The following is a 27438-nucleotide window of genomic DNA, read 5'->3' as shown; positions in this document are numbered from 1 at the left end:
AGCCATTAATATCATCTCTCATGCTTAGTGACCATAATGTGGGTTGTTTTTCCGTGCAGTGGTTGCTTCTAATCCATCTTATTTATTATGAGTGCTTGACAAGGTAGTGACAGTTGTTTTGTATTTGTTAAGGAGAAACTCAAGAGGTTTGTCATGTGTGTGTGTTCATATAATTCTTTATCATCATTCGGCTCCAGGTAGGAGCCAAAAACTGGAGTCAGATATTGAAAGGACAAAGAACTCTAGTCTTAATATTGACTTATCTGAAGAAGTGTCTACCTAACATAGGGGCTGGCCTGATAAAGTATGGACCTGTAGTCAATAGAAAGGTTGGATACCTAGAAATAACATTAGAGTGCTTGTTAGAAAGAGATGCTGCTCCATCAGACACCTCTTTGGCGTAGGACATGGGGGTCCTTAAAGTGGATGGGACGAATAATCTATGAGTAGTTTTATGTCAAGGTCAGGTGTCAGTGTAATGCTGAAATAAGAAATCTGTTTTAAAGAGGAGTTGCCAGGATGTAGAATAGTAGGGATGCTCAGAGAAAAAAAGAGTGAGTCAAAGGATGGAGGATGCCAGTATACATCTGTGTAGGGAATCTGCCTTCCAATTCAGATGGCACAGTATTTTTGTCAGGGATATAAACAGCTAGGGCTGGCATGGTTATGACTGTCTGAGCTTTGGACTACAAGTCTGGAGACCAAGGTTTGAATCCCCACTCAGCCATGGAAACCTGCTGGGTGATATTGGCCAAGTCACATGCTCTCAGCCTCAGGACAGACTCACACTGAGCAAATCTTGCCTTGCAAACCCCATGATAGGTTTGCCTTATGGTTACCGTAAGTTGGAAATGACTTGAAGGCACACAACAACAAATACAAACATCTGAGAAACCTGCTTAGCATTGTCAGCATAATTCTACGGGAGACTCTGGAGGGATAAGAAACTAAATAGTATCAGTGTATGTTGTGCTTACATCAATGCATCCAAGGCAAGGGGATAGTGCTTTAGTGTCATATTGTTAAAAGAATTTAAATGGCCAAGCAAAATGGGGAAAGCGCACATGCTGATGTATGAGAATAGTAGCTTGTTGTTAACTGCCCTTGAGTTGGTCCCGACTCATGGCGACCCTGTGGATGAGACATCTCCAAGACCCCTTGTCCTCCATTGCTCTGCCTAGATCCTGTAGATTCAGTCCCATGCTTCTCTACATGAGTCTATCTATCTGGCGTGGAGTTTTCCTCCCTTTCAACTCTCTTCTACCTTCCCTGGCATTATCATCTTTTTAAGGGGTCATGCATTCTCATGATGTGGCCAAAGTACAACAGCTTCCGTTTCGTCGTCTTGGCTTCCAGGTTTAATCTATTCAAGGACCCATCTGTTTGTCTTTTGGGATGTCCACAGTATCCTCACCACTCTCCTCCAGTACCAGCTCAAATGAGTTGATTTTCTTCCTATCAGCTTTCTTCACTGGCCAGCTCTCTCATCCATAAATGCTGATGGGGAATACAATGGATTGGACGATTGTAACCTCAGTGCTCAGTTGTATAGATTTACACCTTGGGATCTTATCTGGTTCTTTCATGCCTGCCCTTCCCATCCCTAGCCTTCTTATCTCTTGACTTCAGTTTCTGTTCTGATCATGATTGATCCAAGGTACAGGAAATCTTTAACTATTTCTTTTTCCTCACTATCTAGCTTGTATTTATATAGATCCTCAGTAGTCATTATATTTGTTTTCTTCATGTTCAGCATTAAGCCTGCCTTTGCACTTTCTTCGTTGACCTTCCTTAGTAATTATTCCAATCATATGATGTTTTCCACTATTAGCCTGGTGTCATCCGCATATCTTAGATTGTTGGTGTTCCTTCCTTCTGTCTTCACTCCTTCTGAGTCCAGACCTGCTCTCCTCAACTTAAACATGAGGCTGACTTCTACTCTGCTTCTACAGACTAACGCAGCTATATCTTCGGTATATTAGTACAGCATGTGTATTGCAGTGAGTTGTCAGACATAGTTATATATGACTACATTGAATTTGTTTTGGCCTTAGGCCATAACAAGATAACGTCGCCATGAACAATAAAGGACACAATACCACTATTAAAAACAAAACACAGGGTTTCAGCAGTATAGATTCAGATCAAAACCATCATGTGTTTAATATTCAATTACCTAAATGACAGTCAGTTGCACAAACACTACAATAATTTATCTGGATGTTTGTTAATGTCAAAATTGGAGGGTCTTTTTTTATTGTCACACTCCTATTGCTGTTCATTAATACATGCTCTGTTTTCTGTTGCACAACTTGCAAGTTCTTCATATGGCGAGAGGAAAGACTAGAAGTGAATTAACCAGCTTCCAATGTCAAGAGAGATGGTCATTCCACTTCTCCCAGAAAACCACAAAAAACAACAGAAGCTGTGTAGTCTGTGTTGTCTGACAGCTGGAATATGCAGACGCAGCCATTTCTATCATCTTGCGTCCAACTTTCCAGAGCTCTTGGCTGTATTTTTCTTCTTAAAAGTACATAAGACAGGGATGATCCTATTCCTGCATCCACTCAATATAAAGAAAACTCGAGTGGTCGTGCCATATGCTGTTTGAAAACTACCGAGTTCCTTTGTACCATGAGAAATCTGTTTACAAATAATAATAATAATAATAATAATAATAATAATAATAATACAGTAGGATTGGCAAGAGCAGAATCCCATTCTTTCCCAGCTCAAGCTCTTATTGCCAGGTATCAGGACTTAAGATACTGAGCCATTTGGAAATGTTCACATGGGGACAGGATCGCTCTCCTGTTCTTATCCCATCCTTAACCTGCCCATGACTGCAATGGCATGAAAGGCTTTCAGATTGTAGCGCCGATCCCACCACTAACCTGTCATTAAAGTGGCATTGCATTAACGCAAACTTCCATTAATTCAAACTACCGGACAGTGTTGCTTTAATAACAGGTGAATCACGGGATAATGATGAGATTTGCACGACTTCATCTGAAAGCCTGTTGCTCGATTGCTGTCATTCACGCTTCCCGGATGGGATAAGCTTGAATGCCATCTGAAAGTCCTTCCCACAATCGCATGGGAAAGCTGGGAACATGATGGGACAGCGACGGGACATCCCTCATCTGATAATCTCCCTTGTCTGGTGCCCAGCACATATGGCACTACCAATGCCATGCTTTTGCATGGGATCACCCAATGGTGACAGCACTATAATGGACCACTCTGTAGCTATTCTGCTTCTAGACTGTTATGGTGCTTTCACTCAAGCACTTTATGAGGGGTGGGATAGCATGGTGGTGTCTGGGAGGGGTGACAATAGGTGCCAATGGCCTTGCAAATGTGATTGACCCAAAAGGCACATTAGAGGCACGGTGTTCTGATCCCACAAAATCTGAAGTCAGCCTAGGATTAGGGCTGATTGTGTTGAACTATTTTGTGCCACACACAATACATTGTGCTGGGCAAGCCACTTTTATTTCCTCAGTTTCTGGAAGGAAGGAAGGAAGGAAGGAAGGAAGGAAGGAAGGAAGGAAGGGATAGAAAAAGCTGGAGTTGGTGGACCTGTGAAGTCATGTGGTTTACATATACTGTACAACATATAGTACAACAGTATATGTAAGCGTCTTTAAATTCCAGGTATTAAAAAGATTTAGGAAAACTGTTTTAGGAAAAATTGTGTTTGCACTTGACCTCATGATTCCTTCTCCACACAACCACAGTAGTTGTTTGCCTAAAATAGAATCCATTTATTGGATTCCCATCAGTATATATTTATACACATTGCATAACATTCTTGAATATACTTCCACAATGAGAAGCACACATGCATAAAGAGCCTACTGTTATTGCAGGATTGGTCTCAAGGTTCACTTTTATACAAGAAAGAAAGCATCTTCAAAACATTTAAATGTATGCCATAAGCCAAAGTCCATTTGACAGAAATTAACAATAACCATAATAACATGGGTATGTTAATATCCAACATAATTTTGTACATAAACTTGTATTTATACAAAAGATAAGCAACATGCTGTTAACTTATACTGTATTATAGTTGATATGGTTACAGAAATTATGCATTTTACATACATATATATATATATATATATACATATTAAATGATATATCCATTAAATGATGTAGGTTGTTACTTTCAGAAACTCAGAGATAATAAACTAATTTCATTTCTGAACTATATTTTTTCATATCTAGGTCTATATTAATGGATGTGATGATAATTTGCCAGTTTTCACCCATCTTATGGCCTGCTATGCAATAAATGATTGATATACTGTATATTTAAGTTCTTCAACATGTTTGAATAATGGAAGTATATCTACTCCCTGCTGGCAGGTTCTCCAGCAGGTATTTTTAGGGTGAATCTGCTTGCTAGATACAACATGATAGTATTAGACAATAAATACTGCAGTGCCTATGATTTTATATAAAAATATACTTAATAAACTTCTTTGCAAACAGTTAGTAGCGCAGTTTAGTTAAAGTGCCTTTGTAAGCTTCAGGATGTAAATATATAAAGCAGGATGTAAGTCTTATGGCTTATACATTGTTGATCCCTGCTCAACTTTGTTGAACTAGTCATGTTCTCATAGATAGAGTAAGCCATGCGTTAAAGACTGGAAATGAAAATGTTACAGTATCTCATTCTTCTAACAGCTTTTGTTTGGAAAGTGAAAACTGTTTTGGGGTGCATTTTTTAATGTTCAAAGAGGAGGAAGAATGGGTGTCTATAAGTACATTTTATCTTTTGTGTGAACATGTATATGTTCATTTGTGTTTATATATAATGTAAGTATAACTGCAAAGCAGAAGGCTTATTCTGCCAGGTCATTTGTATCAGCCAGATTTGTTGTTGTTGTTGTTATTGTTGTTGTGTATTTCTCACCCGACGATGACCTTAAGACAACCCTATCACAAGGTTTTCTTGGCAGGTTTCTTCAGAGAGGGTTTGCCATTGCCATCTTCTGAGCCTGAGAGAGAATGAGTTGCCAAAGATCACTGAGTGAGGATTCATACCCTAATCTGCAAAGTTATAGTCCAACACTCAAACCACTATGCCACATGGCAAACTGTTTATGCATTCGAGGAAATAGTTATGTAAGCCATCCTGAATGTAAGACAGGGATAGGGAAGAAAGGGGGAATCCAGCAACACCTTTAAGACTGATATATTTCAGCATAAGCTTTCACAGATTCCAGTCCACTTACTGAAGAAGTGGAGTGGAGTCCACAAAAGCTTATGCTGAAGTGCATCAGCCACAAAAGAAAGCGTTCTTCCACAACTCACTCTTTGCTGGAACTCTTTGTTCTCCCGAATTTTCTGATGTTATAACTATTGAGGTTCTCAGCTAAAAATTTCAATACTAGCTCTTTTGAGGATTAATCTGTGAAGGGCATTTGCTCTTCTTGGTCTGTTTTGTAGAGGTTTCTGGGGAGCCAACTCCAGAGAGCATTGAATGGGGCAGTATCTTTATTTTTGTGGGATTTCTGGACATGGTTTGTATGTGAGAGAGGAAGGGAGAGGACGAGAGGGACAGAAATAGAGAGAATTAATATACGTTGTCCCTTTGTTTTGGTAAGCTAGATCTCTGTTGCAGAGATCCGGATCTTGCCCATGGTGGAATGCAGCCCTTGAGCAAAGCTTCTAATCCTAGTCTGCAAGGTCATAGTCCAATGTTCAAACCACTACACCATGCCCCCATTCCCAATTCTTTGGGCAGCGTTTCTCTCTCTTTTTCCATTTTTCTCTCATTCATTCTCTTCTATGCATACTTTGTCTAAGTACATTCATCATTTGCGTTCTCCTTCGCTACCTCTCTGCCGCCTCAGTTCTTCTCCATTTCCCCATCCAGAATAAATCTAGAAGCCATGATTGGAACGCATTCAATTTTTATTAACATTGTAAATTGCATCAAATTCAGTGCCACTTGTTTCTGAATTAGGCAAGCATCGATAGGATTGCCCAATTGGTACCTACCTATCATTATTGTGGTCTTTATCATCATCACTTCCCTCTTCCAATAATCTGTTGTGGTTATTTGTTGCATAATTATGTTTGTGATTATAATTGTTTGGAAATTAGAAGGGTGCTTGGATCCTGATTTTGATCCATCATTCAAGTGAGGCATCTGTGCGCTCCAAAATATCATTGTAACTGTCCCGCATATGGTTAACCATATAATGCTCACAGTATTCTGAGATGAGATACTAAACAGGTCGCAAAACCAGATTCCTCAAAGTGATTTTGACACCGATCCACCTTGATCATGGAGATAAGCCTTGTGTTTACTAGTCCTCTATAAGAGGAGAGAGTGCTAGTCTTTTTGTTTGAATACTAAGCACCACAGCATTTCAACATATCGGCTTGTCTGCGCTTGTTTTAAGTGACCAAAAGGATAGAACAAAAGTCATGTTAAAACTATGCTGGCAAAAGAAATCAACAAGAGAAAAGGAGGAAGGGCCGAAGTATGTGTATCGCTAATCCGAGTCTTCCTAACATTCAGAATTCTTATGCACATTAATGTAAAGATGAGCTAATTGAATTGTTTAACAATTTAAAGATGTACATATGTGCGAAAGACATTTGGGACTTGTGCTTGAGCCTTTCAAAAGAATATGATCTAATTAGCAAGGTATAACATTTAAAGTTCTTCCATGGTACAACCGTAGCCCAGAAAGTCTCCTTAGGAAGAGAAGCCCAAGGGTATATAGGAGGTTTCCATGCCATTGGAGAACCATTGAGATGGAGAAGGTGTCATAGGCAACTATGGCCCCATACAGACAGGCCAAAATAAAGCTGCTTCAGGTCACTTTGGAGGTATGCTGTTTCAATGATGCATGCGTACTAAGACTCCGGAAGCTGCGCTAAAGTTGCGCTCTAGTCCTTAGGAACTTGTCCTCCACCATGTATTTCTGTATTTCAGTATTATAGTGATAGGAATTTACTTGCATTAGCAATGATTGAGTCAATCTAACTCTGCAATATTTAGGTAAATTATTATTATTATTATTATTATTATTATTATTATTATTATTATTTGAATCCTGCCCTTTTTTCCAGAACTGGAACTCAGTGCGGCTTCACAATATTAAAAGAACAATACAATTAAAAACATAGAAAAGAGGTGCATTAAAAAATTTAAATCATTACAATGTTAAAATAAATAGCTATTAAAAGAATAAAATACATTTTAAAAAGATAAAACTGTATAAAACATTTTAAGATGAAACAACAGTGTCTCTTCATGTGTGGTTTTGTTTTGTTTTTACATTTGGATGTAGGACTCCATCACTTTAGATGTTATATATATATATATATATATATATCCTAAGAAACTTACATTATTAATAGTTTATCAGGTATTCTAGACATATTAGACAATGGATTTAAAAGTTGGATTTCAGTAATTTGAGTTGTGTCAATCTAATTAATCCATTATTTTATTAAGATAGGCAATTAAACCACATCAAAACCATGCTTGAAACCTCCTCCGACTTAGGATGCATGCACACTGTAGGCATAATGTGGGTTGACACCACTTTAAAGCTTTAGCGAGTGGTATCAAACTGCATTATTTCTACAGTGCAGATGCACCCTTGGCCTTTATTTTGCAACTGTCGCTATTTGGAAGCCTTTTCCTGCATTTCTCTTTAATCCAGTGGCGATTTTTCCTAATGATAAAGATTTTATATTTGTGAAGATATCGCTTGGATCGTGCAGCTATTAAATGAGCAATATTTTATTTCAGGGACCAAAGAGCATAAAACTAGTTCTGTCGGATCTGTTTTTCCTCAGACAGCACTCCCTCTCAGCAAAGCCAATTGCTTCTGAAACAAGAAATATTGCTTTGGGAGGAGTGATGACTTAACAAGTCTTATTCATTCAGTGGTTTTGTTCTGACGGAGGAGACTACCATTTGCCTCTATCCTAATAACAGTATGTATTTCAGTTGTCTGACACCTGTTTAAGGATTTCTGTTTAAGCAAAAATTATCATTAGAGAAAACCAGTTTGGCTTGATTGAAGCAACAAAATTTCAGACAAACATTCTGAAACGTACCTTTCAAAAACCGACAGCATTACATTTAGAAAATGAAGCACTGGAGATAACGTATTATAGTATTTGATGACCGCATTGCATCCACATTGCTCCCATTTTCTACAATGCATTTGATTTGAAAGAGAATATCACATAGCAATATGGAAATATAAGAAAAGTAGCATATAAAAATTCAACAGTAATAAAGTAAATCAACATTAAACTTCCAAGATGAGTGTCAGTGAGCCAGAGTAAGACGCACCACGGCACTTCGGTTTATCTGAATGCATCTTGCCATGTGTTATCTAAGTCCTTATTATGGGTCATTTCGTTGAGCTATATATTTATGAAGGTCCATGAAGAGGTTTAATAATCCCTCTCATACTTTCTTGTTGTCTTTCACCAGAATGTTATGGAACAGTTTAATCCCGGGCTGCGGAATTTAATAAATCTGGGCAAAAACTATGAAAAGGCTGTTAATGGTAAGTCTCCCGTACTTCTAAATTAATGTATTCATTTAACAGATCTAATATTATAACTGTATTGAAGTATGATGTCTTCCTCACAATTAATTTCCTGCAGAAGTTATTAACCCATCTGCTCTTGCATGCCCACATGTGTATGTTTTGAATCAGTTAGATTAGCAGAAAGAAACCAAAATCAAGCCCACAATCTTACATAGACTCAACTATGCTTAAACCTGCTTATTTCATAGTGGTAGAATTCAAAGATATAGCCATGTTAGTCTGTAGAATCAGTATGTAGAGAGATCTTGTAGCACCTTTGAGACTAACTGAAATAAAGAAGTTGGCAGCATGAGCTTTTGTAGACTTCAGTCTACTTCCTCAGATGCATATGTCTATCTTTTTTATTTCAGTTAGTCTCAAGGGTGCTACAAGATTTCTCTATATACTGCTTATTTCAGTGAGCTTCAGTCCACCATTCTAGTTCCAGTGTTCAGATGTGATACAGTGCCAAAATGGCACCACCCATGTGCAAGAGGGAGATGTCATCATGCTCAAAGGAGCATTGAGGTTTGCAGAAGTACACCAATCTCCTGGAAGGAACCTTTCCAGGGGCAAATCATCCCAATGAACCAGGCACATAAACATAATCAGTGGCCATAGGATACTGATTTAAGATGGAGAGGTGGCAAAAGAATATTTGATGTGAGAGGATAGAATAGAATGCATTGGAGGTGTGCATGGCTGCTTAGCTGTGACAGTCAGCACCACTCAGTTTGCACAAACTGCATTTACTTTAGTAGCAGTGGTGCCAGTTTTTCTTCATTAGACCAATACTTGTCACAGTAGCTTTTCTCTACTTCATTCAGATGGACACTTTACACCCCATTGGAGGAATGTTTCTTTTAGAGATGGCCTTGTTTGGAATATCTATGACTTTTCCTCATTTCCCCCCATGGTACAGTCTGGAGCCAAAGTAATGCATTGTCAGAAGTCATGTATGTGGCTTTCGTCCAAGGAGCCTGTGGGACATATTTTTCCACTCATATTTTTTGGAAACTAGTAAATTAAAACAGGATGAGAGAACCCAGTTTGTCTTAGAAATCTCCATTTATATCCCAGTAGATTTCATTTTATTTATATCCCACTAGGGTTTTGTTTTTTTAACTATAAGCTCTGCAGTTAAATATTACAAAGATGTGTTGAAACGCAGTTTATTTTCATACCTAAATATAACACGAACCATTTCCATTATATGTTATATGTCCAGAGTTGATGTGCAGCCACTTCAGTGCACATTATATCTGGCTATGTGATGAAAGAGTTTTGCTCTGTTACACATCCAGAACATAGTTCAGTATTTAATGAGTCAAGTAATATTTTCCATGCCCCTTTTTGCCCATTGAATAGCATTCTTCAGGCATAAACAAGAAACCAAAACCTCACTTCTTAACCACCAATAACATATATTAGTTTTCCTTAAAATGACTACAAACCAGGGACTGATGTTTGGTCATGTGAACCAAACATCCGCATCCTGCTTCTGCATTCAAGGAAACTAATGTACCTCTCTTGCTTATTCAGAAGTTGGTTTCTCTGTGATCAGTAGGGTTTGATTCCCAAAAGATCTGTGCATTTAATTATTGTCTTAACCTATTTGGAACATACTTTCCATTTTGCCTAGGGCCACAGGCTGTTTTCTAGCTTGGTTTCCTTACGATAAAATTAAATCTGGATTTTAAATATGACTTTGCTCTTGTTAATTGCTATCAATTTGGCTTCAGTTTATGCCAATCCTGTGAATCTGAGACTTCAGACACACCCTGTTAGTAACAGCTGACTCAGGACCATGGCTTCCTTGATTGACTCTATCCATCTGTAATATGGTCTTCCTCTTTTCCTTCTGCTTTCAACTATACCAAGCGCTGTCATATTTTTGAGTGAGTAATGTTATCTCATGATATATCCAAAAGGGCTGTTCGACAGTGGAACAAACTCCCTCGGAGTGTAGTGGAATCTCCCTCCTTAGAGGTCTTTAAACAGAGGCTGGATGGTCATCTGTCGGGGATGTTTTGATGGTGATTTCCTGCATGGCAGAATGGGGTTGGACTGGATGGCCCTTGTGGTCTCTTCCAACTTTATGATTCTGTGATAGCCTCAGTTTAGTCGTTTTGGCTTCCATGGAGAATTCAGGCTAAATTTACTCTCAGATCAAAGTGCTGCTCATTGTGAAAGTCCGCACTATCTGCAGAACTCTTCTCCAGCACAACATTTCGAATGAATGGGTTCTCATCCTGCCAGCTTTCTTCGCTGTCCAGCTTTCACAACCATAGATAGAAATCAGAAATGCGATGTCACGAATGATCCCAACTTTGGTATTCCTTGAAGATCTTATCTCATTCCATCATAGCTGCCCTTCCAACCCTAACCCCTTTTCCCCCCAGAAATAATGCAGTTTGACGCTGCTTTAACTGCCATGGCTCAATGCTATGGAATTCTTGGATTTGTAGTTTTGTGAGATACTGTATTCACCTTTCTCTGTCAGAGACCTATGGTGCCACAACAAACTACAAATCCCAGGACTCCATAGCATTGAGCTATGGCAGTGAAAGTGATGCCACATAGCATTATTTCTTTTTACAAAAGTGATGTTAGAGATTATTGCATGTGCTTCTTACAAAGTGGCTGTTAAATCTAGATGTTGCACTTCATGCTCTATTTTACAGATCTTTTTTTCAAATACCTGGTGCCATTTTTTTACAGTATAATAGCATATTAGCCTATATAATTATTGGCATCTCTCCAGTTGGAAATTCGCTTCCGTGTCCCATCTAGAAGAACAGGTCTTGGTATTTAAATTATAGATGCAAAAATAGCCTGGAAATCATTAACAGGAGAGGAAAAAAACCAAACCCAGTGATACCTCATATATATTCATGTTTCCTTGAAAAAGTAGCATTGATTGTCAGATTATTTGGACCAGAACTATGCAAGAAGAGAGAGAGAGAAACGAAAGATTATTTTACACTTCCCTTCTAGTTCTTTGAAGGGATTTTAGTTTCTAAGGACTTTATCGCATGTGTCTGCTGTCACACCATAAACATGCTTATTTTAATAGAAGTACAGTATACCAGTTTTGCATCATTTCTTTCCCACACATTCTCTGCATTGGCTCTTTAGTGCTGCTTTGGTGATCCATGGCCATGCAATCTGATTTCATAATGGTAGTTCTCTAAGGTTTGAAAGGTGAATAAGTCACCAGTCTGGAATTAGATACAGTTATTTACGTAGGCTGTCCATGTACTTTGATAACTATCTTGTAGCTGTTTTCTGTACACTGCAAGTTCATGTACAAAGAGGGAGGTAAAATCTGTGTTGGTACATTGGAGGCAGTGATTTATGAGTCTCCAGGCAGTCAGACAGTAGACTGTGATTCATTTTGACTGTCTGAATCTGAGTCTCATCTCACTGGAAAATAACCAAGCAATAAGTTCATGCTGGGTAAGTATACTGATCCCATCAGGGTCATTCTAGTACCACCTTGGTCCAAAATGAAGCAGTTATTAGTTACTCCCACCACTGTATGCCATTACAATGATAAGCTGCTGAGGGAGAATCTCATTACTATTATGTCCATTTTGAACGGTTTAACGGAAACCACTGTAAGTCATATGAAGCATAGCTTCCAAAATCAAAAATCACATCTATATGCTCTGTCTTACTATTAATAGTCCTTGAGGTAACATGAGGCTAATTAATAAAATGAATAGTTGATCAATAAGTTTGCTGCTCTATTACAGGATGTATCTAATTTCTTTACCCCTTTCTGTAGCTATGCTTGTTGCTGGAAGAGCCTACTATGATGGTGTTGCGAAAATAGGCGACATTGCAGTTGCATCACCTGTTTCTAAAGAATTGGGTAAGTAATACCAGATTATTCAGATGCACCATGTCATTTTTCTTGATTTTCATTCTTGAACTACTGTGAGATCCTCTGAATTTCACAAATGAATCTAATTTGTGGTCAGTTCACTATATGGCCAACTGGACTTAACTGTACATTGTTTATGAGAATACTCTGAAGCTTTACTATTTCCAACCATTCCTAAAATGCTGTTTCTTTATCTATGTTCATGAAAGATGTAGTCAGTGTAATCTATTTTTGTAGATTACCATTGCTGTGATCTAGCACATCAAATAGAAGGATGGAAGAACGCATCTCCCCTACCCAGAATTCCCTAGCACTGAGCCAAGGGAGTGAAAGCGGCCTCAAACTGGATTATTTCAACAGTGTGTTTTGGACCCTAGAGGCAGACGTGAAAACTGAAATTTGTTCAGCCAACTAGGGGTATATTGATCCAGTTTTTCAGCTAGTTGTCATTCTGATATTGGTCTGTAGGGGTATGTAGGGTGAGAAACAGGCTTGGGATTGTACATACCCTCTGGACCTCCACAGACTCAAAGTGAGTCCTGGAGCACTTCGACGTCATTTTAACCTTGCTTGAAGCCTTTCCTTGAGTGAGGCTTAGTCATTTGCAGTCGCTTAAATTCTTTGTTTCCTTCTAAAAGGCGTCATTGTGTGACTTTGCTATTCCGCCACTCCTCTAGGTCGAATAGCAAATGTAAACAGCAACAAAGCAAATAAATCGTAATGTAGTCACCGTATTTGCTTTGCAAGTTAGTTTTCAGCAGGACTAGCTCAGCGTAATAAGAATTTTAACATGCTGATATGACTGATACGCATCAGTCCTTCGAGGTTAGAAGAATAGCAATAAAACGGCTGACAACTATTTATTGTGCTCATGCTAATAAACTTTGTGAGCAAAAAAAAAAAAAAATTCTCACAACTTTGTGAGCAAAAAACAAACAGGTTTCTGGCTTCGAGGACCTTAAAGTCTATATTTGGACAGCAAGGAAGACAATACGAAAGAGATGAGCAGGAAGAAGAGGTTAGGCAACAAATAACTAAGTCGTTTTTTTCCTTTTGACTAATTGAAACTTCATCCACATCCGTGTCTCCTGTTTTGCCAGAAATGTAAAGCTTTTCGTTGGGATGTCCCTGGGATCATTTTCTAACAGAGGACTGAAAAATAACCCATCAAAGTTCCTGTGAAAACCATTTTTATGGTCATTGAAAAGATGGTTTTGGACTCCTTCCAGTTTAATCACAGATAAAGTGCTTGCTGTAGAAATACAAAAGGCACAAAAGGTCAAAGAACGCTGGACGAAGCACTGAAATATTTTTAGCCGTTTAAAAAAGTCCTTGAGACATTAATGAAACAGTCCTCAAAAGTCAGAACTTCCAAAGCCAGAACTTCCAAACCAGTATTTAAAGTAGAAGGGTTTAAGGAACTCTCTTTCTTTATTTATAGCATTATTTTTCAAACTACAACAAAGAATTTTAAGGATGCTTATCAACACCGTTAGAATCTATTTTATATTTCCCACCTATTTGGGTAATAGATAACCTGTTTTATGACCATGTTCTGGTTAACTCCAAACCAGACTACTGCAACAGGTGAGAGTTCCTTCTAAAGGTGGTCCAGAAGGTTCAGCTAATGAAAGTACAAACACCCAGATTCAATGAAGTCTAGAATATCTGTGCCAAGGGAATTGTGCAATACTACGTCACCTGCTGCTGAACAGAGATGGACAAAGCTGAGAGGGATCACCCCAGCTCCAGCCCAACCAGGTCTCTGTGATAGATGCCAAGTAGGCATGACCATCCAGGCTGAAGTCCTGAATAGCAGAGCTGTCTTCCCATTCACTGGCCTGGCATTCACCAGCAACATTTTTAACCCATGGATTCTGCTGCCAAGACTATCCAGGTTCTTTATGTTGGGGTACAGTTTAGGGACAACTAACACCTATTCCTTCAATTAAATTATAACTGTGAAGTCGAAGACTATCATGGCCAGCATCCATAGTTTTCTGTAGGTTTTTTGGGCTATGTGAACATGTTCTGGAAGAATTTATTCCTGATGTTTCTCCAGCAGCTGTGTCTGGCATCTTCAGAGAATGCTGGCATGGAAGAGAGTGTGGTATATATACTGTTGGCTGATAGGAAGCAATATACATGTCGTCGTCACATTTATTCCTGATGTTTCGCCTGCATATGTGGCTGGCATCTTCAGAGGGTGGTGGCATGGAAGCGTGTGGGGTATATATACTTATGTGATCCTTAGTTGGGAGGAAGTGATTTACATGTTAATCTGTGTGTTGGTCTGTTGTTGAATGGAAGGCCTCAGGGTGGGAGGACATGCGAAGTGGATGTGTGTCTATTTCAGTGATGGTGAACCTTTTAGAGGCCAAGTGCCCAAATTACAACCCAAAACCCACTTATTTATTGCAAAGTCTCGTGTCCCTCTGGCTTTCCAATAACAAACTCTGGCAAACTCTGTGCTGGGGTGATGGCACATGTGGCCACAGAGAGGGCTCTGATTGCCACCTCGGGCACGCATGCCATAGGTTCACCATCACTGGTCTATTTAATTCGCAATCCATTACCTGCGGGGAAAACCCCTGACCCTGGGTGATGTTCATTTGCATGTGTTGAGTCTTGATTTTAGTGTTTTTCATGACTGGTAGCCAAACTTTGTTTTGGCATTTAGACAAGCTTTAAATACCTTTCTCTTCCAAGCGCTCTGTGGTAATATTGCATGTGCTGGCACAATACATTTTTTAAATAATTCTGGGTGTTGTTGTGACGTGATCATTTTTCATTTACAGATTGTCTCTCATTTCATCTGTACATCGCCTTAGAGGGCATGGGAATGAATAACAACTTTAAAAAGCTACAAAAATATAATAAAAATATATAAAGTCCCCCAGTAGATAACACTTGGAAACTTAAAACTACTGTAGTTGAAAGAGAAGAGGCTTCAAAATATGTCTGAACACCAATTAAGACAATAATTTTACATTCTTGAGGCAAGGAATTCCAGATATAGGGCGCTTCCCCAGAAAAGGCTCTGAGCCATGGCACATGCAAGGAACTATATCAGCTAATCTTTAAGGATGGGCAAATTCATACGGAAGGAGACAGTTCTCAGGTAGCTTGACCTTAAGCCATATAGGGGTTTAAAGGTAATAATTAGCACTTTTAATTAAACCTAGCAATGAACCAGTAGCCAATGCAGTTCATAAAATAAAAGAGATACGTAACCCAACCAGTTAGTCTACTTAAAATTTTCACTGCAGTCTGCTCTAATTGAAGCGTGGATTTCTTATGTGCTGTCTATATATACCAAGCATTCGGTTTAAAAATTCTCATGCTAATGTGTGGATCAGAATACGGTTCTAAAGTTGATTTTGCAGTTTAAACACGTCCTTTGCACTATTTTGAGACTCTTGGGCCTGTTACAGACTGCCAAAATAAAGCTGCTTCGGGTCTCTTTGGAGGTATGCTATTTAAATGATGCATGTACCCTAAGAATCCGGAAGCTACACCAAAGCTGCACTCCAGTGCTTAGGAATGGAGTATGGCTTTGGCGCAACCTCCGGACTCTTAGGACACATGCATCATTTAAATAGCATACCTCCAAAGAGACCCGAAGCAGCTTTATTTTGGCAGTCTGTAACAGGCCTTAAACTAGCAAATTAATTTGGAAGCAAAATGGAATTATTACTGAAACACCTGAACATAACATAGACTAAGAATAAACCAATTCTCCCATACCTAATTTAAAGCAGTCTTTGAAGAACGTTTTAGTGTGCAAATGTACCCATACTGAAGAGATGGACCATATACTTTTTAAGTGGCTGCAACTCAAAATGAGCGAATGCCGCATAGAAGATATATATAAATGAACTTTTCTGTAGCATTTCTATCATTCTATTATTCTCACAGTGACTTCTTCAAATCAGGTTAATTCAGAAAAGATACTGAGTTATTAGACACAATTGCAATTTGAATAATATTAATCTGCTCAAAGAGGCTAATGCGAAAACTTTTGCCTTGAAGCGTTTGCATAGGTTTCTGCTGATTTCTCATTACAGTCAGCCCTCTGTACCCACAGATTCTGCATCTACAGAGTCAGTCGACCAGGGTTTGAAAATATTCACACAGAGACAGAAAAAAGATCCAAAATTCAAGCTTCAATTTTGCCATTTTATATAAGGGATACTATTTTATTGAAACGCCTTTCTTCCTGAGCTCCTTGTTGGACAGCTCTCCTGGTAAACAGAACATGTCTACCCTTGGTAAGGCAGGACTTTTAACCATGCAGTAGGAATAGAACAGTATGGAACACTGTCTGAACTTACATCATATCTTAAAAATTATGTTTCACTTCAGTTATAGCAGTGCAAACCAATATCTCTTTCAATAGCCATTGACATGAGTTCTTCTGATGTGGTCACTATTGATTCTGCTCCCACACTGAAATCTGCTCAGTATGGAATGTGCATTACAGATCAGGTTAGTGGAAATATACCCACAAATCATATGCAAAATGGAATAACATCTTCCTCATTACTAGTTCTGCACAGTGTAGTAGCTTGCAGTAGGAAAGCAAAGGGCTGAAGGTGGTGTGAGATTTGCCAACAGGGTACTGCTTGGCCCTGGATGACCCACTGCTGGCATTGCACTCTAAATCACTACCAGACGGAAATCGATATAGCATTTGCTTCAGTTTGCTGTTTGAATCCAAAGATTGTCTGCACATATGGGACGCTGAACTCCTCTAAGTATAACAGAAAGTCAGTGAATAGCAAGTACAGAACATATTGAGGAAAATGGGAGAAACTTTAAACTTTCTTTTTGGGGATGGATACAGTGGACTAGAGAGTGATGTAGTGAGTGGATACTGGACTATAATGGACTAGGATACTGAGAGACCAGGATTCAAATCCCCACTTGGCCATGGAAACCCACTGGGTGACTTTGGGCAAGTCTAGCCTCAGAGGAAGGCAAAGTCAAACCCCCATCTGAACAGATTCTGCCAAGAAATACCCATAATAGATTCACCTTGGTTCATCAGAAATGACTTGAAGGCACCACAGCAGTAACAAAATAGAATAGCACAACATGAGGGGTTTCTATAATATTGATCTTGCATGGTAAATTAGTATTTAGAAATCTGTGCTTCTAAATCTGTGGTCATATTTCCATTTTCCCAGTGTCTTATAATTATTGTTCAACCCTTTAAGAGATTAAGGTTTCAATTTCAGTTCTATAGCCTTTTGGGGGGAAATCTACATAGCAGTGAGGGCTCTAAAGACACAACCAATGACACATTTGAGTTTTCAGATATACTTGGTGTGTGATGCTGCTCTTGTGAGAATGGAGTCATGTGCAAGGAACTGGCTGCGTCCAGCAAGAACACACAGCTCCCTAAATTTGTTCTGCTGGTATATTTGCAGTGAATAATACCTACTCTGAACCACTGTTTTCTAAACAACATAGTATGGTCTTCTGTTCGGTTATTAAATACTACGAAGCTTCCTGGTGACGTCTTTGGAGTTCTGTGAGAAAGCTGAACTTCTAGTACATTAATAGCAAGTTACATAATTGTTTGTATTTTAAACATTGTATTTTTAATGAATTTCCTCGTGTGCTTTAGCCTTTGAAGTATCCAAGCTGCTATGCTACAGCAATGGTGCTTTGTCCTTTGAGCCATTATTTTGTAACGGATCATAGAAAGCCAGCATGGTATAGTGGTTTGAGTGTTGGACTATGACTCTGGAGACCAGGGTTCAAATCTCTGCTCAGCTATGGAAACCCATTGGGTGACCTTGGGCTAGTCACACTCTCTCAGCCAAAGGGTTGCCATGAGTGAGAAAGGATGTGAAGGTATACAACAACCACAAAAGTCAATGAAAGTTTTTCTATATAGAAAACAATTACAAAGATATGAAGCTTTTCTGAAACTCTTCTCTGCACTTAATGTATTTATAATCACATATTTAATAACACTTATACAGATGACTCATGTTAATCTATTAATAAGAAAAAGAAATTGTTATAAGAGAAAATGAATGTAAAATCAGCCGGAGGGATGAATAAAAGAAACAGGCAGTTGAGGGGGAATAGGGTCCAAGTTAAATAGGAAAGCAGAATGGGAGAAGAAATGACAGGAGATGAGTAAGAAGGCTTTGAGAGGAATGTGTTGCAGGGAGGACAAATGTATATAATGAAAAGCTTTCTTTGTGCAGAGCCTCTGCATCAGCAAATTCTGCCTAAAATGGGGAAGAGGGGTTGAATCATAACAGGCTCCTGAGTCAATGTCCATGCTTCACTTGAGCAAAGCTGAATTGTAACTTCCACCTTCAAGGAGATAGCTGTGTTGAATAACTTCACACAGTTTCCAGAGGGGATATTAATAATTGCCAGCTAATGATATTAAATTCTTCTACCACCATCACCAGCAACAGGTTCTGAAAGCGTTTCAAGGGCCTGACACCTGTGAGTTCTTGCTGCAGTCAAGCATTGTATTAAAGCTTTCCCATCACCCTTCTGAAACAAATGAGAGTTTTAAATCTGAAATAGCTTTCCCTGTGGTTGCTTCTGACCTTTCGGAATAATCTGCGGCTGAAAGGAGACCTTACAGTCTGTCAGGATAACCGAAGAGTGAGTCTATCACCTTTCCATTAAACCAGAATTAAAATGACAACTTCTTAAAGATATTACTGTGTAGTACTCTAATTAATCCGTCCTACTATACTCCTGCTTGACATATCAGCATTACAAGGGATGTGAATTATGCACTACTATGTGCTTTACTTTCTGATGCTATTAACTGGATTTTACTGTATTCTGTAGAACATTTTGAGCAATATGATTAGAAGGAATAAAAATACAATCTTACGTCTGATTTATCCGATATCTGACAGACTTCATTGTAGTTGGTGAAGCAAGATAAGTAGTTTTGGGGTTCTTTTCAACATGTTATCTTTTAACTGCATATATTTAATGGACTTGGATGTGGTGGTTGTCTATTAGACACCAGTCTCTCTTCACTGAGCTAGATTTTCAGTTGCATTCAGTCCCTCTCATTGTGTTGGATTAGTAGGATGCAAATGTTTTTCTCTGTTCTAAAGGTAAAGGTTTTTCCTTAACAATATTGGGCCTGAACAGACAGGCCAAAATAAAGCTGGTTCGGTTTACTTTGGAGGTATGCTGTTTAAATGACAGATGCATCTCAAAAGGCCAGAAGCTGCACCAAAGCGGTATGGCTTCCGGCCTCTTAGGATGCATGCATCATTTGAACAGCATACCTCCAAAGTGACCCAAAGCAGCTTTATTTTGGCCTATCTGTTCAGGCCCATCGTCCAGTCATGACCGACTCTGTTCTACCTACAGCATTTTACCTACATACTCAAAACATTGGAAGCATTGCTAATTTATTACCAGATTCCTGTGCTGGCCGTCACATTCTTTTGCTTAGTCTGCAGTGTGCAAAAATGTTTCAGGTGAGATTAACATTACTACATTTGAATGCCCTCTCATTTTAGTGCCCTAATGAGAGAAGGAATGTGGCAGAACAACCCTGCTGGAGAGAGGCATTTACGTATTCCCCCTCCCCAACGCCTGTGGGAATTAGGCTCCAGAGTTTTGATTTTCAGCATCAAGATTCATTCCTTATCAAGCTGATTATCTTAAGCATCATGAAGAAGGAATGCCAAGATTTTAACTACATCCTGTTGATTATCTGCCTCTTTACTATGTGGATTCTATGTGGATTCTACCCAGCACAACAGTCCATGTACTTCTGGCTTGTTTCGATAACAACAGATCTCTGAAGAAGCAAGGAGCTTCTTACCCTGCCATGAATTGTTGCTTCTTTTAGCTAGCTCTACATTTTTATTCATTAGTATCCTCCAGAGAAATTGGAGGTTAATGTCTTCATGGATAGAGAGGCAGCAGCACTGTATTATCTGCCAGACAATATGTAATAAACAGTATATATTAATAGGGTCTAAAGTTTAAACTCATATCGCAGTATAGCATGTCGAACAAGACATGACAGTAGCCATGCGTTTGAATCCCATTTTTGGCATTTGCTGAAAAACCTGACATCCAGAGGTTTCAGTCAGCACTGGAACCTACTTATACCTGTACATCATGCACAGTATGTTTTGTTATCTTTGGTGTAAGGGTGGTGGCCCTCTACAAAGTAATGTTAGGGACATGCAAATTGGGGCATTACTCGTGAATGCATTCTGATCTTCTGGTTTATTTTCTGCAGTCACACCCACACAAATGGATACTGGCAGAAGCTTATGTACACAAACACACACTCATCATGGCAGAATGCATCTGCAGTCATATGCGCAATGACATACCCTCTGGGAGGGAAGAGTTGACAACATCTCTAGTGGGTGTGTTCTTAGTATTCATAGGACATGCATCTCTTTGCCTCGGAGGTGTTTTCTCTCACTGACATTTATGATGAGTAGTCCGTGGCCCTTTTTAAAAACTTGACTGTGTGCAGCATATGCTACCAGTTGTGACAAATACCATATTCCAACATTCTTTCTATAGCCAAGCAGTGCTTTGAGTAGAGGAATGGTCCAAATATAGCAAAGGCACTTAGCATGCGGAGGATTTCCAATGCTGCATGAAAAGACATTCTGGCAACCTGGTAGCAGCTCATATGCCAGCTCATATTAACTTTTGCTGAAAGAAACTAAAGTTTCATTGTCATGAATTGTACAAAATCAGTTTATATTTTAACGTAAGAGTTTACAAATCTCTTCAAAGGATTCATAGACTAATGAGGACTGAATTACACATGATAGCAGAGATCCATTTGTTTCGATCCAACCTGCCACAGTCACCTAAAAAATACAACTGAACGGAAAGGGTTTAGCGTGATCTCTCCCTCTGTGCCACTCAGTGCTTAGATGACTTCCAATGCCAGAATGGAGCTCAACTACAACAATTCATCTTCTTTCACCCATTTACACATTTTGTTTGAAAAACCGAACAAACACATCACCTGCTTTTTTTGTGCTGGTAGAAAACCTGGATTTAAACAAATGCCTCTGGAACAACCACATTTCGTTTGACTCTTGAAATGCATGTATTTTGAAGACAGTTAACCATTGTAGAATTTATGTCTCCCTTCCCTCCATCGGTTCTGCATTTTTCTCCTTCCTTGGAGGAGAGATTCCATCTCTTTAGAGGCTCTAGAAATAGCCACTTTCTAGATATTAATATCAAGAATTCATGCGGCTGGGCATGTCTGTTTGCTAAATATGTTTCAGCATATCTATTTTACATTGGTGTTCCACCACTAGTTGTACTTTCCTGTTGTGTCTTATTTATGCACAAATATCACATGAAGTAGAAAGGAGGTGTCTGTAACCTGACATTTCCGCCTTTTTTGATACGTCAGGAGCACTCCAGTGCTGGAAGCCATGGCTCAAAATCAATGCAATGAGGTCATATATGTTTTGCTTTGACTGGCTCTTATTGAACAAGCAGGGACCTGTCCACTCGAGCAAACGTCTTTTACCAACCCGCTTAAACAAAGTCCAGGTTTTGGGGCATGTTCAGGCCTGTGGTTGGCCAATAATGAGATTTACCTTTTGTTCTTGAGTTTCATTTACCTTTGAAGTATGCAGAAGCAATTTATTCATTTAGGCTTTGACAGGGCTAGCGTGGCCTGTGTTGGAGCAGTTGATGCTATTCATTGGATCTAAAACATCATGCATTTTTCTGTGAAAGGGAGTGAAGCTGAAGCTGAAGCATGGCAGGGAGAGACAACAACTTGTGGTGCGCCATACCATAGGATAACCCCCAGGTCTCAGGAGTGGCTTTACAAGAGCTGCCACAAACTGCAATAGGAAGAGGAGCAGAAAAACCTGAACACGCATAGAGTTCTTTGCATTAAAGACTTTGTGTTAAGAATTATTTTAAACTTGTAATATGCATCCATTTATTAGCATAGAATCATGTGGTGTTGTGTGCCTTCAAGTCTTTTCCGACTTCTGACGACCCATAGGCTAAGCTGTCATAGGCTTTTCTTGGCACGTTTCTTCAAAGAGGGTTTGCCATTGCTCTCCTCTGAGGCTGAGATGTGTCTTGCCCAAGTTCACCCAGTGGGTTCCCATGGCTGAGCCTGGGATTTGAACCCTGGTCTCCAGAGTCATAAATCAAAACTCAAACCACTATACCATGCTGGTGCTCAAGGTGCAGAATCATACCTGGAACAAAAAGGTAATCCATAGTAATTTCTGAAGAAAGCTCATTATAAATTAAACAGAAATAGCATTTCTCCTTCCTCATTGGCACTTGTTTGCCTTCTTCTCACTGGCATTTCCCCCCAGCATAGATCATACTTTTAGGAACGACATGCGGCGGTGACTTGGCATGTTTGTTCTTCTTTCCCAGTTCTGACCGAGTGTCATTAAATCGATTAGACACAGCTAATATTTTAGGAGGCACTGCAGTTGTTGCTCAGGCTCAACCAAAAATGCCATGTGGCCTCTTGGCCTGGTTTAAAAATAGGAAAATATGTTTTCAATGGGCTGAGCAATGCGTCCATCAACACTTTAATTTCCAAGCATTGGGGACTGAAGACAATAAAGCCTCCTTTCCAACCCTTTGGCATTTTCTTTTTGTCATTCACATTTTTAAAGTTAATTTGCAAATTCCTCCAACTTACGTGATTGTTTTTTTGAGTTGAATAAATTCCTCCACCCATCTTTGCCAACTCATGAGGTATCTTCTGCTTAGGAAATCAGTCCAGACAACCATGAAAACAAAATATGCAGTACTTCCATGTGTGAGCAGTATACTTCATTCTCTTTCATGGGCCTTGGCTAGGGATGGGCAAACCCTAGCAATCTTATCTAGGGCTAATTTTCAACACCTAGACTGGCCACTTACAATATGCAGTTGCAATATGCAGAACACAGTGTAAGAAAAGTAGACTTGGACAAAGAAGAAGGAGGAGTGAAAATAGGAGGAAGGAATATCAATAATCTAAAATATGCAGATGACACCATACTATCAGAAAACTTCTCAGACCTGGAACAACTAAGAAAGATCAAGGAAGAAAGTGCAAAGGCAGGCCTGCTTTGCAAGTGGAAAAACACTCAGAAGCGGGAGAAATGATCCTGATATATGTATCAGATGCATACGGTCATTAATTGTTTTATATGATTGTATTGTCATCTTGTTTATGTAACATTCCACTATCACATATTATTTAACATTGCGTACCTGTTTTTGTCCAGTATTTTCTGAGTTATTAATACCCCACTTTCCCACCACAAGTCTATAGTCGAAAGAGAGAATCTAGCTCCGTCCGTACTGCTGCGTTTTCCTGGCTGCAGTGCATAAGAGAGAGAGTTCCTGTTGCAAACAAAACTGCCATACCATACAATGTTTTTCTGTAAGCTTTGGCTTAATAACGTGAGTTTAAAATTCTCCAGATTTGCCAACTGTGGAAATATTTGACATTTACATAAAAGAGCCCAATTCTGCCCTGCTATTTACATCGCACTGTGTACTGAAATTGCTATGGTTTCATTGTCAAAATATTGACACTGGCACAAGAGGAAATAGGTGAGCCAAAGCCGGTATCTGCATTGTGACAATGAGACTCTTAGCGGGGGTTATAGAAATGGGGGGGGGGGGGACACATAAACAACATAATACAAAATACATAAGCAACCTCAGATGTTTGCTTTCGTCTCCCAGCCATGTTAGACCTTCAAATCAGTTTTCAGGAAATGCACCCAGTTGCTCTGAGAGCGAAGTCAGTCTGAGCGCTACTGAGACCAGAATAACATCTGAAAGTCAGGTTTTCCAGTCTTGACCCACCAGGTGAATGAGTTGTTTTATTGAACATTTACACGGTCGTGGCAGGAAAAGCCAGAGGAAGGGAGTGTCCGAGGGTGCGGAGAGTTGAGCCAGAGCGCAACCTTGTTGAATAGGTGTCAGGACTTCAAGTTCCCAATTCTCTCGCATTAATCTTTCCAAATGTGCCAAGTGTTGGTGGAGTGTGTTGCTGTGGCAGCAAATTCTCCAAAGCATGTACTGTCTAAGCCAAACTAAAGAAAGTTCTTTTAAATAGTTTGCAGGGTCTGAATCTTACTCTTCACTTAACCAATCTGTTTTACATTGTCGATTAAGTTTCCGTCGTTGCTTCGTTACGTTTTCAGATATGCACATACTTAAAGCTAACGAAGTTAATGGTCACAACCGGGATCCTCGCCAGAGTTGCTCACTCATCGTTCCCATTTAAGTAGGTGGAACTTGCCCATTAATAAACGCCAGCAGGATTACACCCAGCCTAATCCCTACTTTCACCGGCAACCTAGGTTACAAATATTCTTGTTTTACAGGTGGAGGACCCGAGGCAGAGAGACTGCCAACTAATGTGTTAGATGAGGAAAGGCAGGTATAATTTAGACCTCAACAGTTTGCTGCTAAAACAATAAGGAATATGGGAGGAATGCACTTGAAAAAGAGGTTCAGTGACATACTTCATATCATATATATACTTAAATATAAATCGACTTCATGTATAAGCTGAGAGCAAGTTTTGGAGCTAAGATTACGGAGCCGTGGATAAGTTGAGAGTAAAACTTAGGGACAAGAGCAAAGGATCTATGAAAGCTCATGCTGCCAACTTTCTTTGTTTCAGTAGTCTCAAAGGTGCTAGATCTCTCTACACATAGGAGGAAATGTATTTGTGGTGAGCAGTGCTTTGGGCAAGTTGTTTACAGCAGGAGAGTTTGTGACTCTTCAAACATGTTTGAACTGTGTACTCAATGGAAATACGGATGAGAAGGAGAATCCCAATTGTATGAATGCAGAGTATGAACAAACCCAATCAGTACATGGGATTTTGGGGAAGGGATAGCCAACGTAGTTCTACTCTGCTCATAGTATATTCAGTTAATATACATTTCGTGTGCATATAAAGAGCTATTGTGTGTGTGAAAATATATTCATATCAAATAGCTATTGCATTTAATTGAGACCAAATACTGTTGACTTGAAAGATAGTTTTGCTCTTGGTAACAAGGGATTTTGAATGACGTTCCGGATATTCTCCACACTGTAATATATTGTTTTACTGAATTTCTCCCAAAGTCTTCATCACCAAAATGCTGTCATCTCTAAAGTACACTGAATTTTGTTTGTCAACAGGTCACGTTCTCATCGAAATTTCTATTGCACAGAAGAAACTAAACGACAGGCTAGATGAAAGTGTAAGTACACACTTCTTTAATAGTATACATTGTTTCATGCTTAAAATAAAAAACCATTTACCACAGTTTTAAAGCTGCTGCTACTACTATTAATTTTTTATGTGTTTATTAACATTTTGACTGCCGTCTGTTTACTCCTAAAGTTCAAGAAATTCCATAAAGAGATTATATCTGAGCTGGAGAAAAAAACTGAACTAGATGTAAAATACATGAATGTAAGTATATTAAATTTGGATATCAGACATTTCTGGCTGGGGGGGGATTAATTCAGGAAGATTCCTACTAGTTGGGAATAGTCTCTTTTAAGGAATAACTTAAAATAGAGTTTCTGGTAGAATGGTTTTATAGAAGACCTCGATTTGAATTTCAGGCAACTTTGAAAAGATATCAGAATGAACATCGAAGCAAATTGGATTCTTTGGAAAAATCGCAGGCTGAACTGAAGAAAATTCGGAGGAAAAGTCAAGGAGGAAGGAATGCAACAAAATATGAGCATAAAGAAACGGAAGTGAGTATATACTTCTTGTTTTCAGTCTCACCTGCCCCATTTATCCAAGAGCAAGGGATGTATCCTGATGTCTCAGAATGATGTTCTCTTAATTTACCACACAGATAATAATATTTATAGATATTTTGCATATCAGCAATCTTATATCCCTTGGAAGGAAAAAGCTAACTGGATATTCTGTAGATTAATAGACATAGAAGGGAATAAATGCATTTTAAAACCAGGGATATTTCTATCATTTGCTCAAGATCAAGAGTAGACAAAATCATTGTTGGATGCTCTTTTAGACTAGATACAGATGAGATGTTACAGCTACTATTAGAATCAAGTTGTGCCGGAAGAATGTATCCGGTTTACTCTGTCTAAATCTGTATTTTAATACTTTATTTAGTTTTTGGAAACGGTCAGTTCTCGACAAAATGATATCCAAAGATTTATTGCTGAAGGCTGCAGAGAGGCTCTACTTGAAGAGAAAAAAAGATTCTGCTTTCTGGTTGACAAACATTGCAGTTTTGCCCAACATATGAAGTATTACCATGTGGAGGTGAGTATGAGAAGAGAATCACAGTTGCCAAATGAAAATGAGAGGATGCTGAAGCTATAGACCTATATGGCCTTTAACAGCCACATTGTTTTCATGGGCTATACTTTATCGTCTATGATAAGAATGCCCTATTGATAATGGTATATGAAAATGGGGGATATAGTACCTGCAAAGCAAACTCAAAACACATTGCATAAGACATGGCAGTTTTTTGTTTGTCACCCTTACTATATAATGGGAACTTATACAACACCGACATTATTATTTTTCTTGTACAGGGACTTGAATTTGAAGCCCTACATTGCTTTGTTTCCTGTACTGAATAAAGCAATATGTTGCTGCTGCCGTGTGTTGACACCCCCATAGAGTTTGACAGAAACCTTGAACTAAATATATCTGAATTCATGGATCAAAGTCACGGTGTAATTTATTGCCATTTTAAATACCGAATCTGAAAAGTATATACTTTTGTATTGCTTATAGTGCTCAGAGTTACTTAATGCCAAGTTACCTGGATGGCTGGAAACCTGCAGCGATGCTACCAAAGTGCCAGAGAAAATCATGACTATGATAGAAGAGATAAAGACCCCTGCCTCCACTCCAATATCTGGAACGCCTTTGCCATCGCCAATGATAGAGAGAAGCAATATGGTAAGGAATTCTGCTTTATGTGG

The 27438-nt window shown here is 39.0% G+C and overlaps 1 protein-coding gene across 2 annotated transcripts in view; it reads left to right on the top strand.

Moving 5' to 3' along the window:
* BAIAP2L1 (BAR/IMD domain containing adaptor protein 2 like 1) overlaps positions 1 to 27438 on the top strand; it is a 41273-nt gene that overhangs the window by 3334 nt on the left and 10501 nt on the right. Inside the window, exons 1-8 of one of the 2 annotated variants that reach the window (XM_089539495.1) lie at positions 7819 to 7974; positions 8483 to 8558; positions 12373 to 12459; positions 25651 to 25712; positions 25856 to 25927; positions 26083 to 26220; positions 26612 to 26764; positions 27248 to 27415. In XM_089539495.1, coding sequence (XP_089395621.1) covers positions 8489 to 8558; positions 12373 to 12459; positions 25651 to 25712; positions 25856 to 25927; positions 26083 to 26220; positions 26612 to 26764; positions 27248 to 27415 — 750 coding nt within the window. In that variant the 5' untranslated portion in view covers positions 7819 to 7974; positions 8483 to 8488. Of the gene's footprint in view, positions 1 to 7818; positions 7975 to 8482; positions 8559 to 12372; positions 12460 to 25650; positions 25713 to 25855; positions 25928 to 26082; positions 26221 to 26611; positions 26765 to 27247; positions 27416 to 27438 lie in introns of those variants that run through there. The other variant, XM_089539494.1, reaches the window with a different exon arrangement.

This window comes from Sceloporus occidentalis, unplaced genomic scaffold (assembly GCF_023333645.1).
Source record: "Sceloporus occidentalis isolate IW3139 unplaced genomic scaffold, rSceOcc1.0.p SCAF_10, whole genome shotgun sequence".
Lineage (NCBI taxonomy): Eukaryota > Metazoa > Chordata > Lepidosauria > Squamata > Phrynosomatidae > Sceloporus > Sceloporus occidentalis.
Note: the sequence above shows the minus strand (reverse complement) of the source record. Positions and strands in the feature narration are given on the sequence as shown.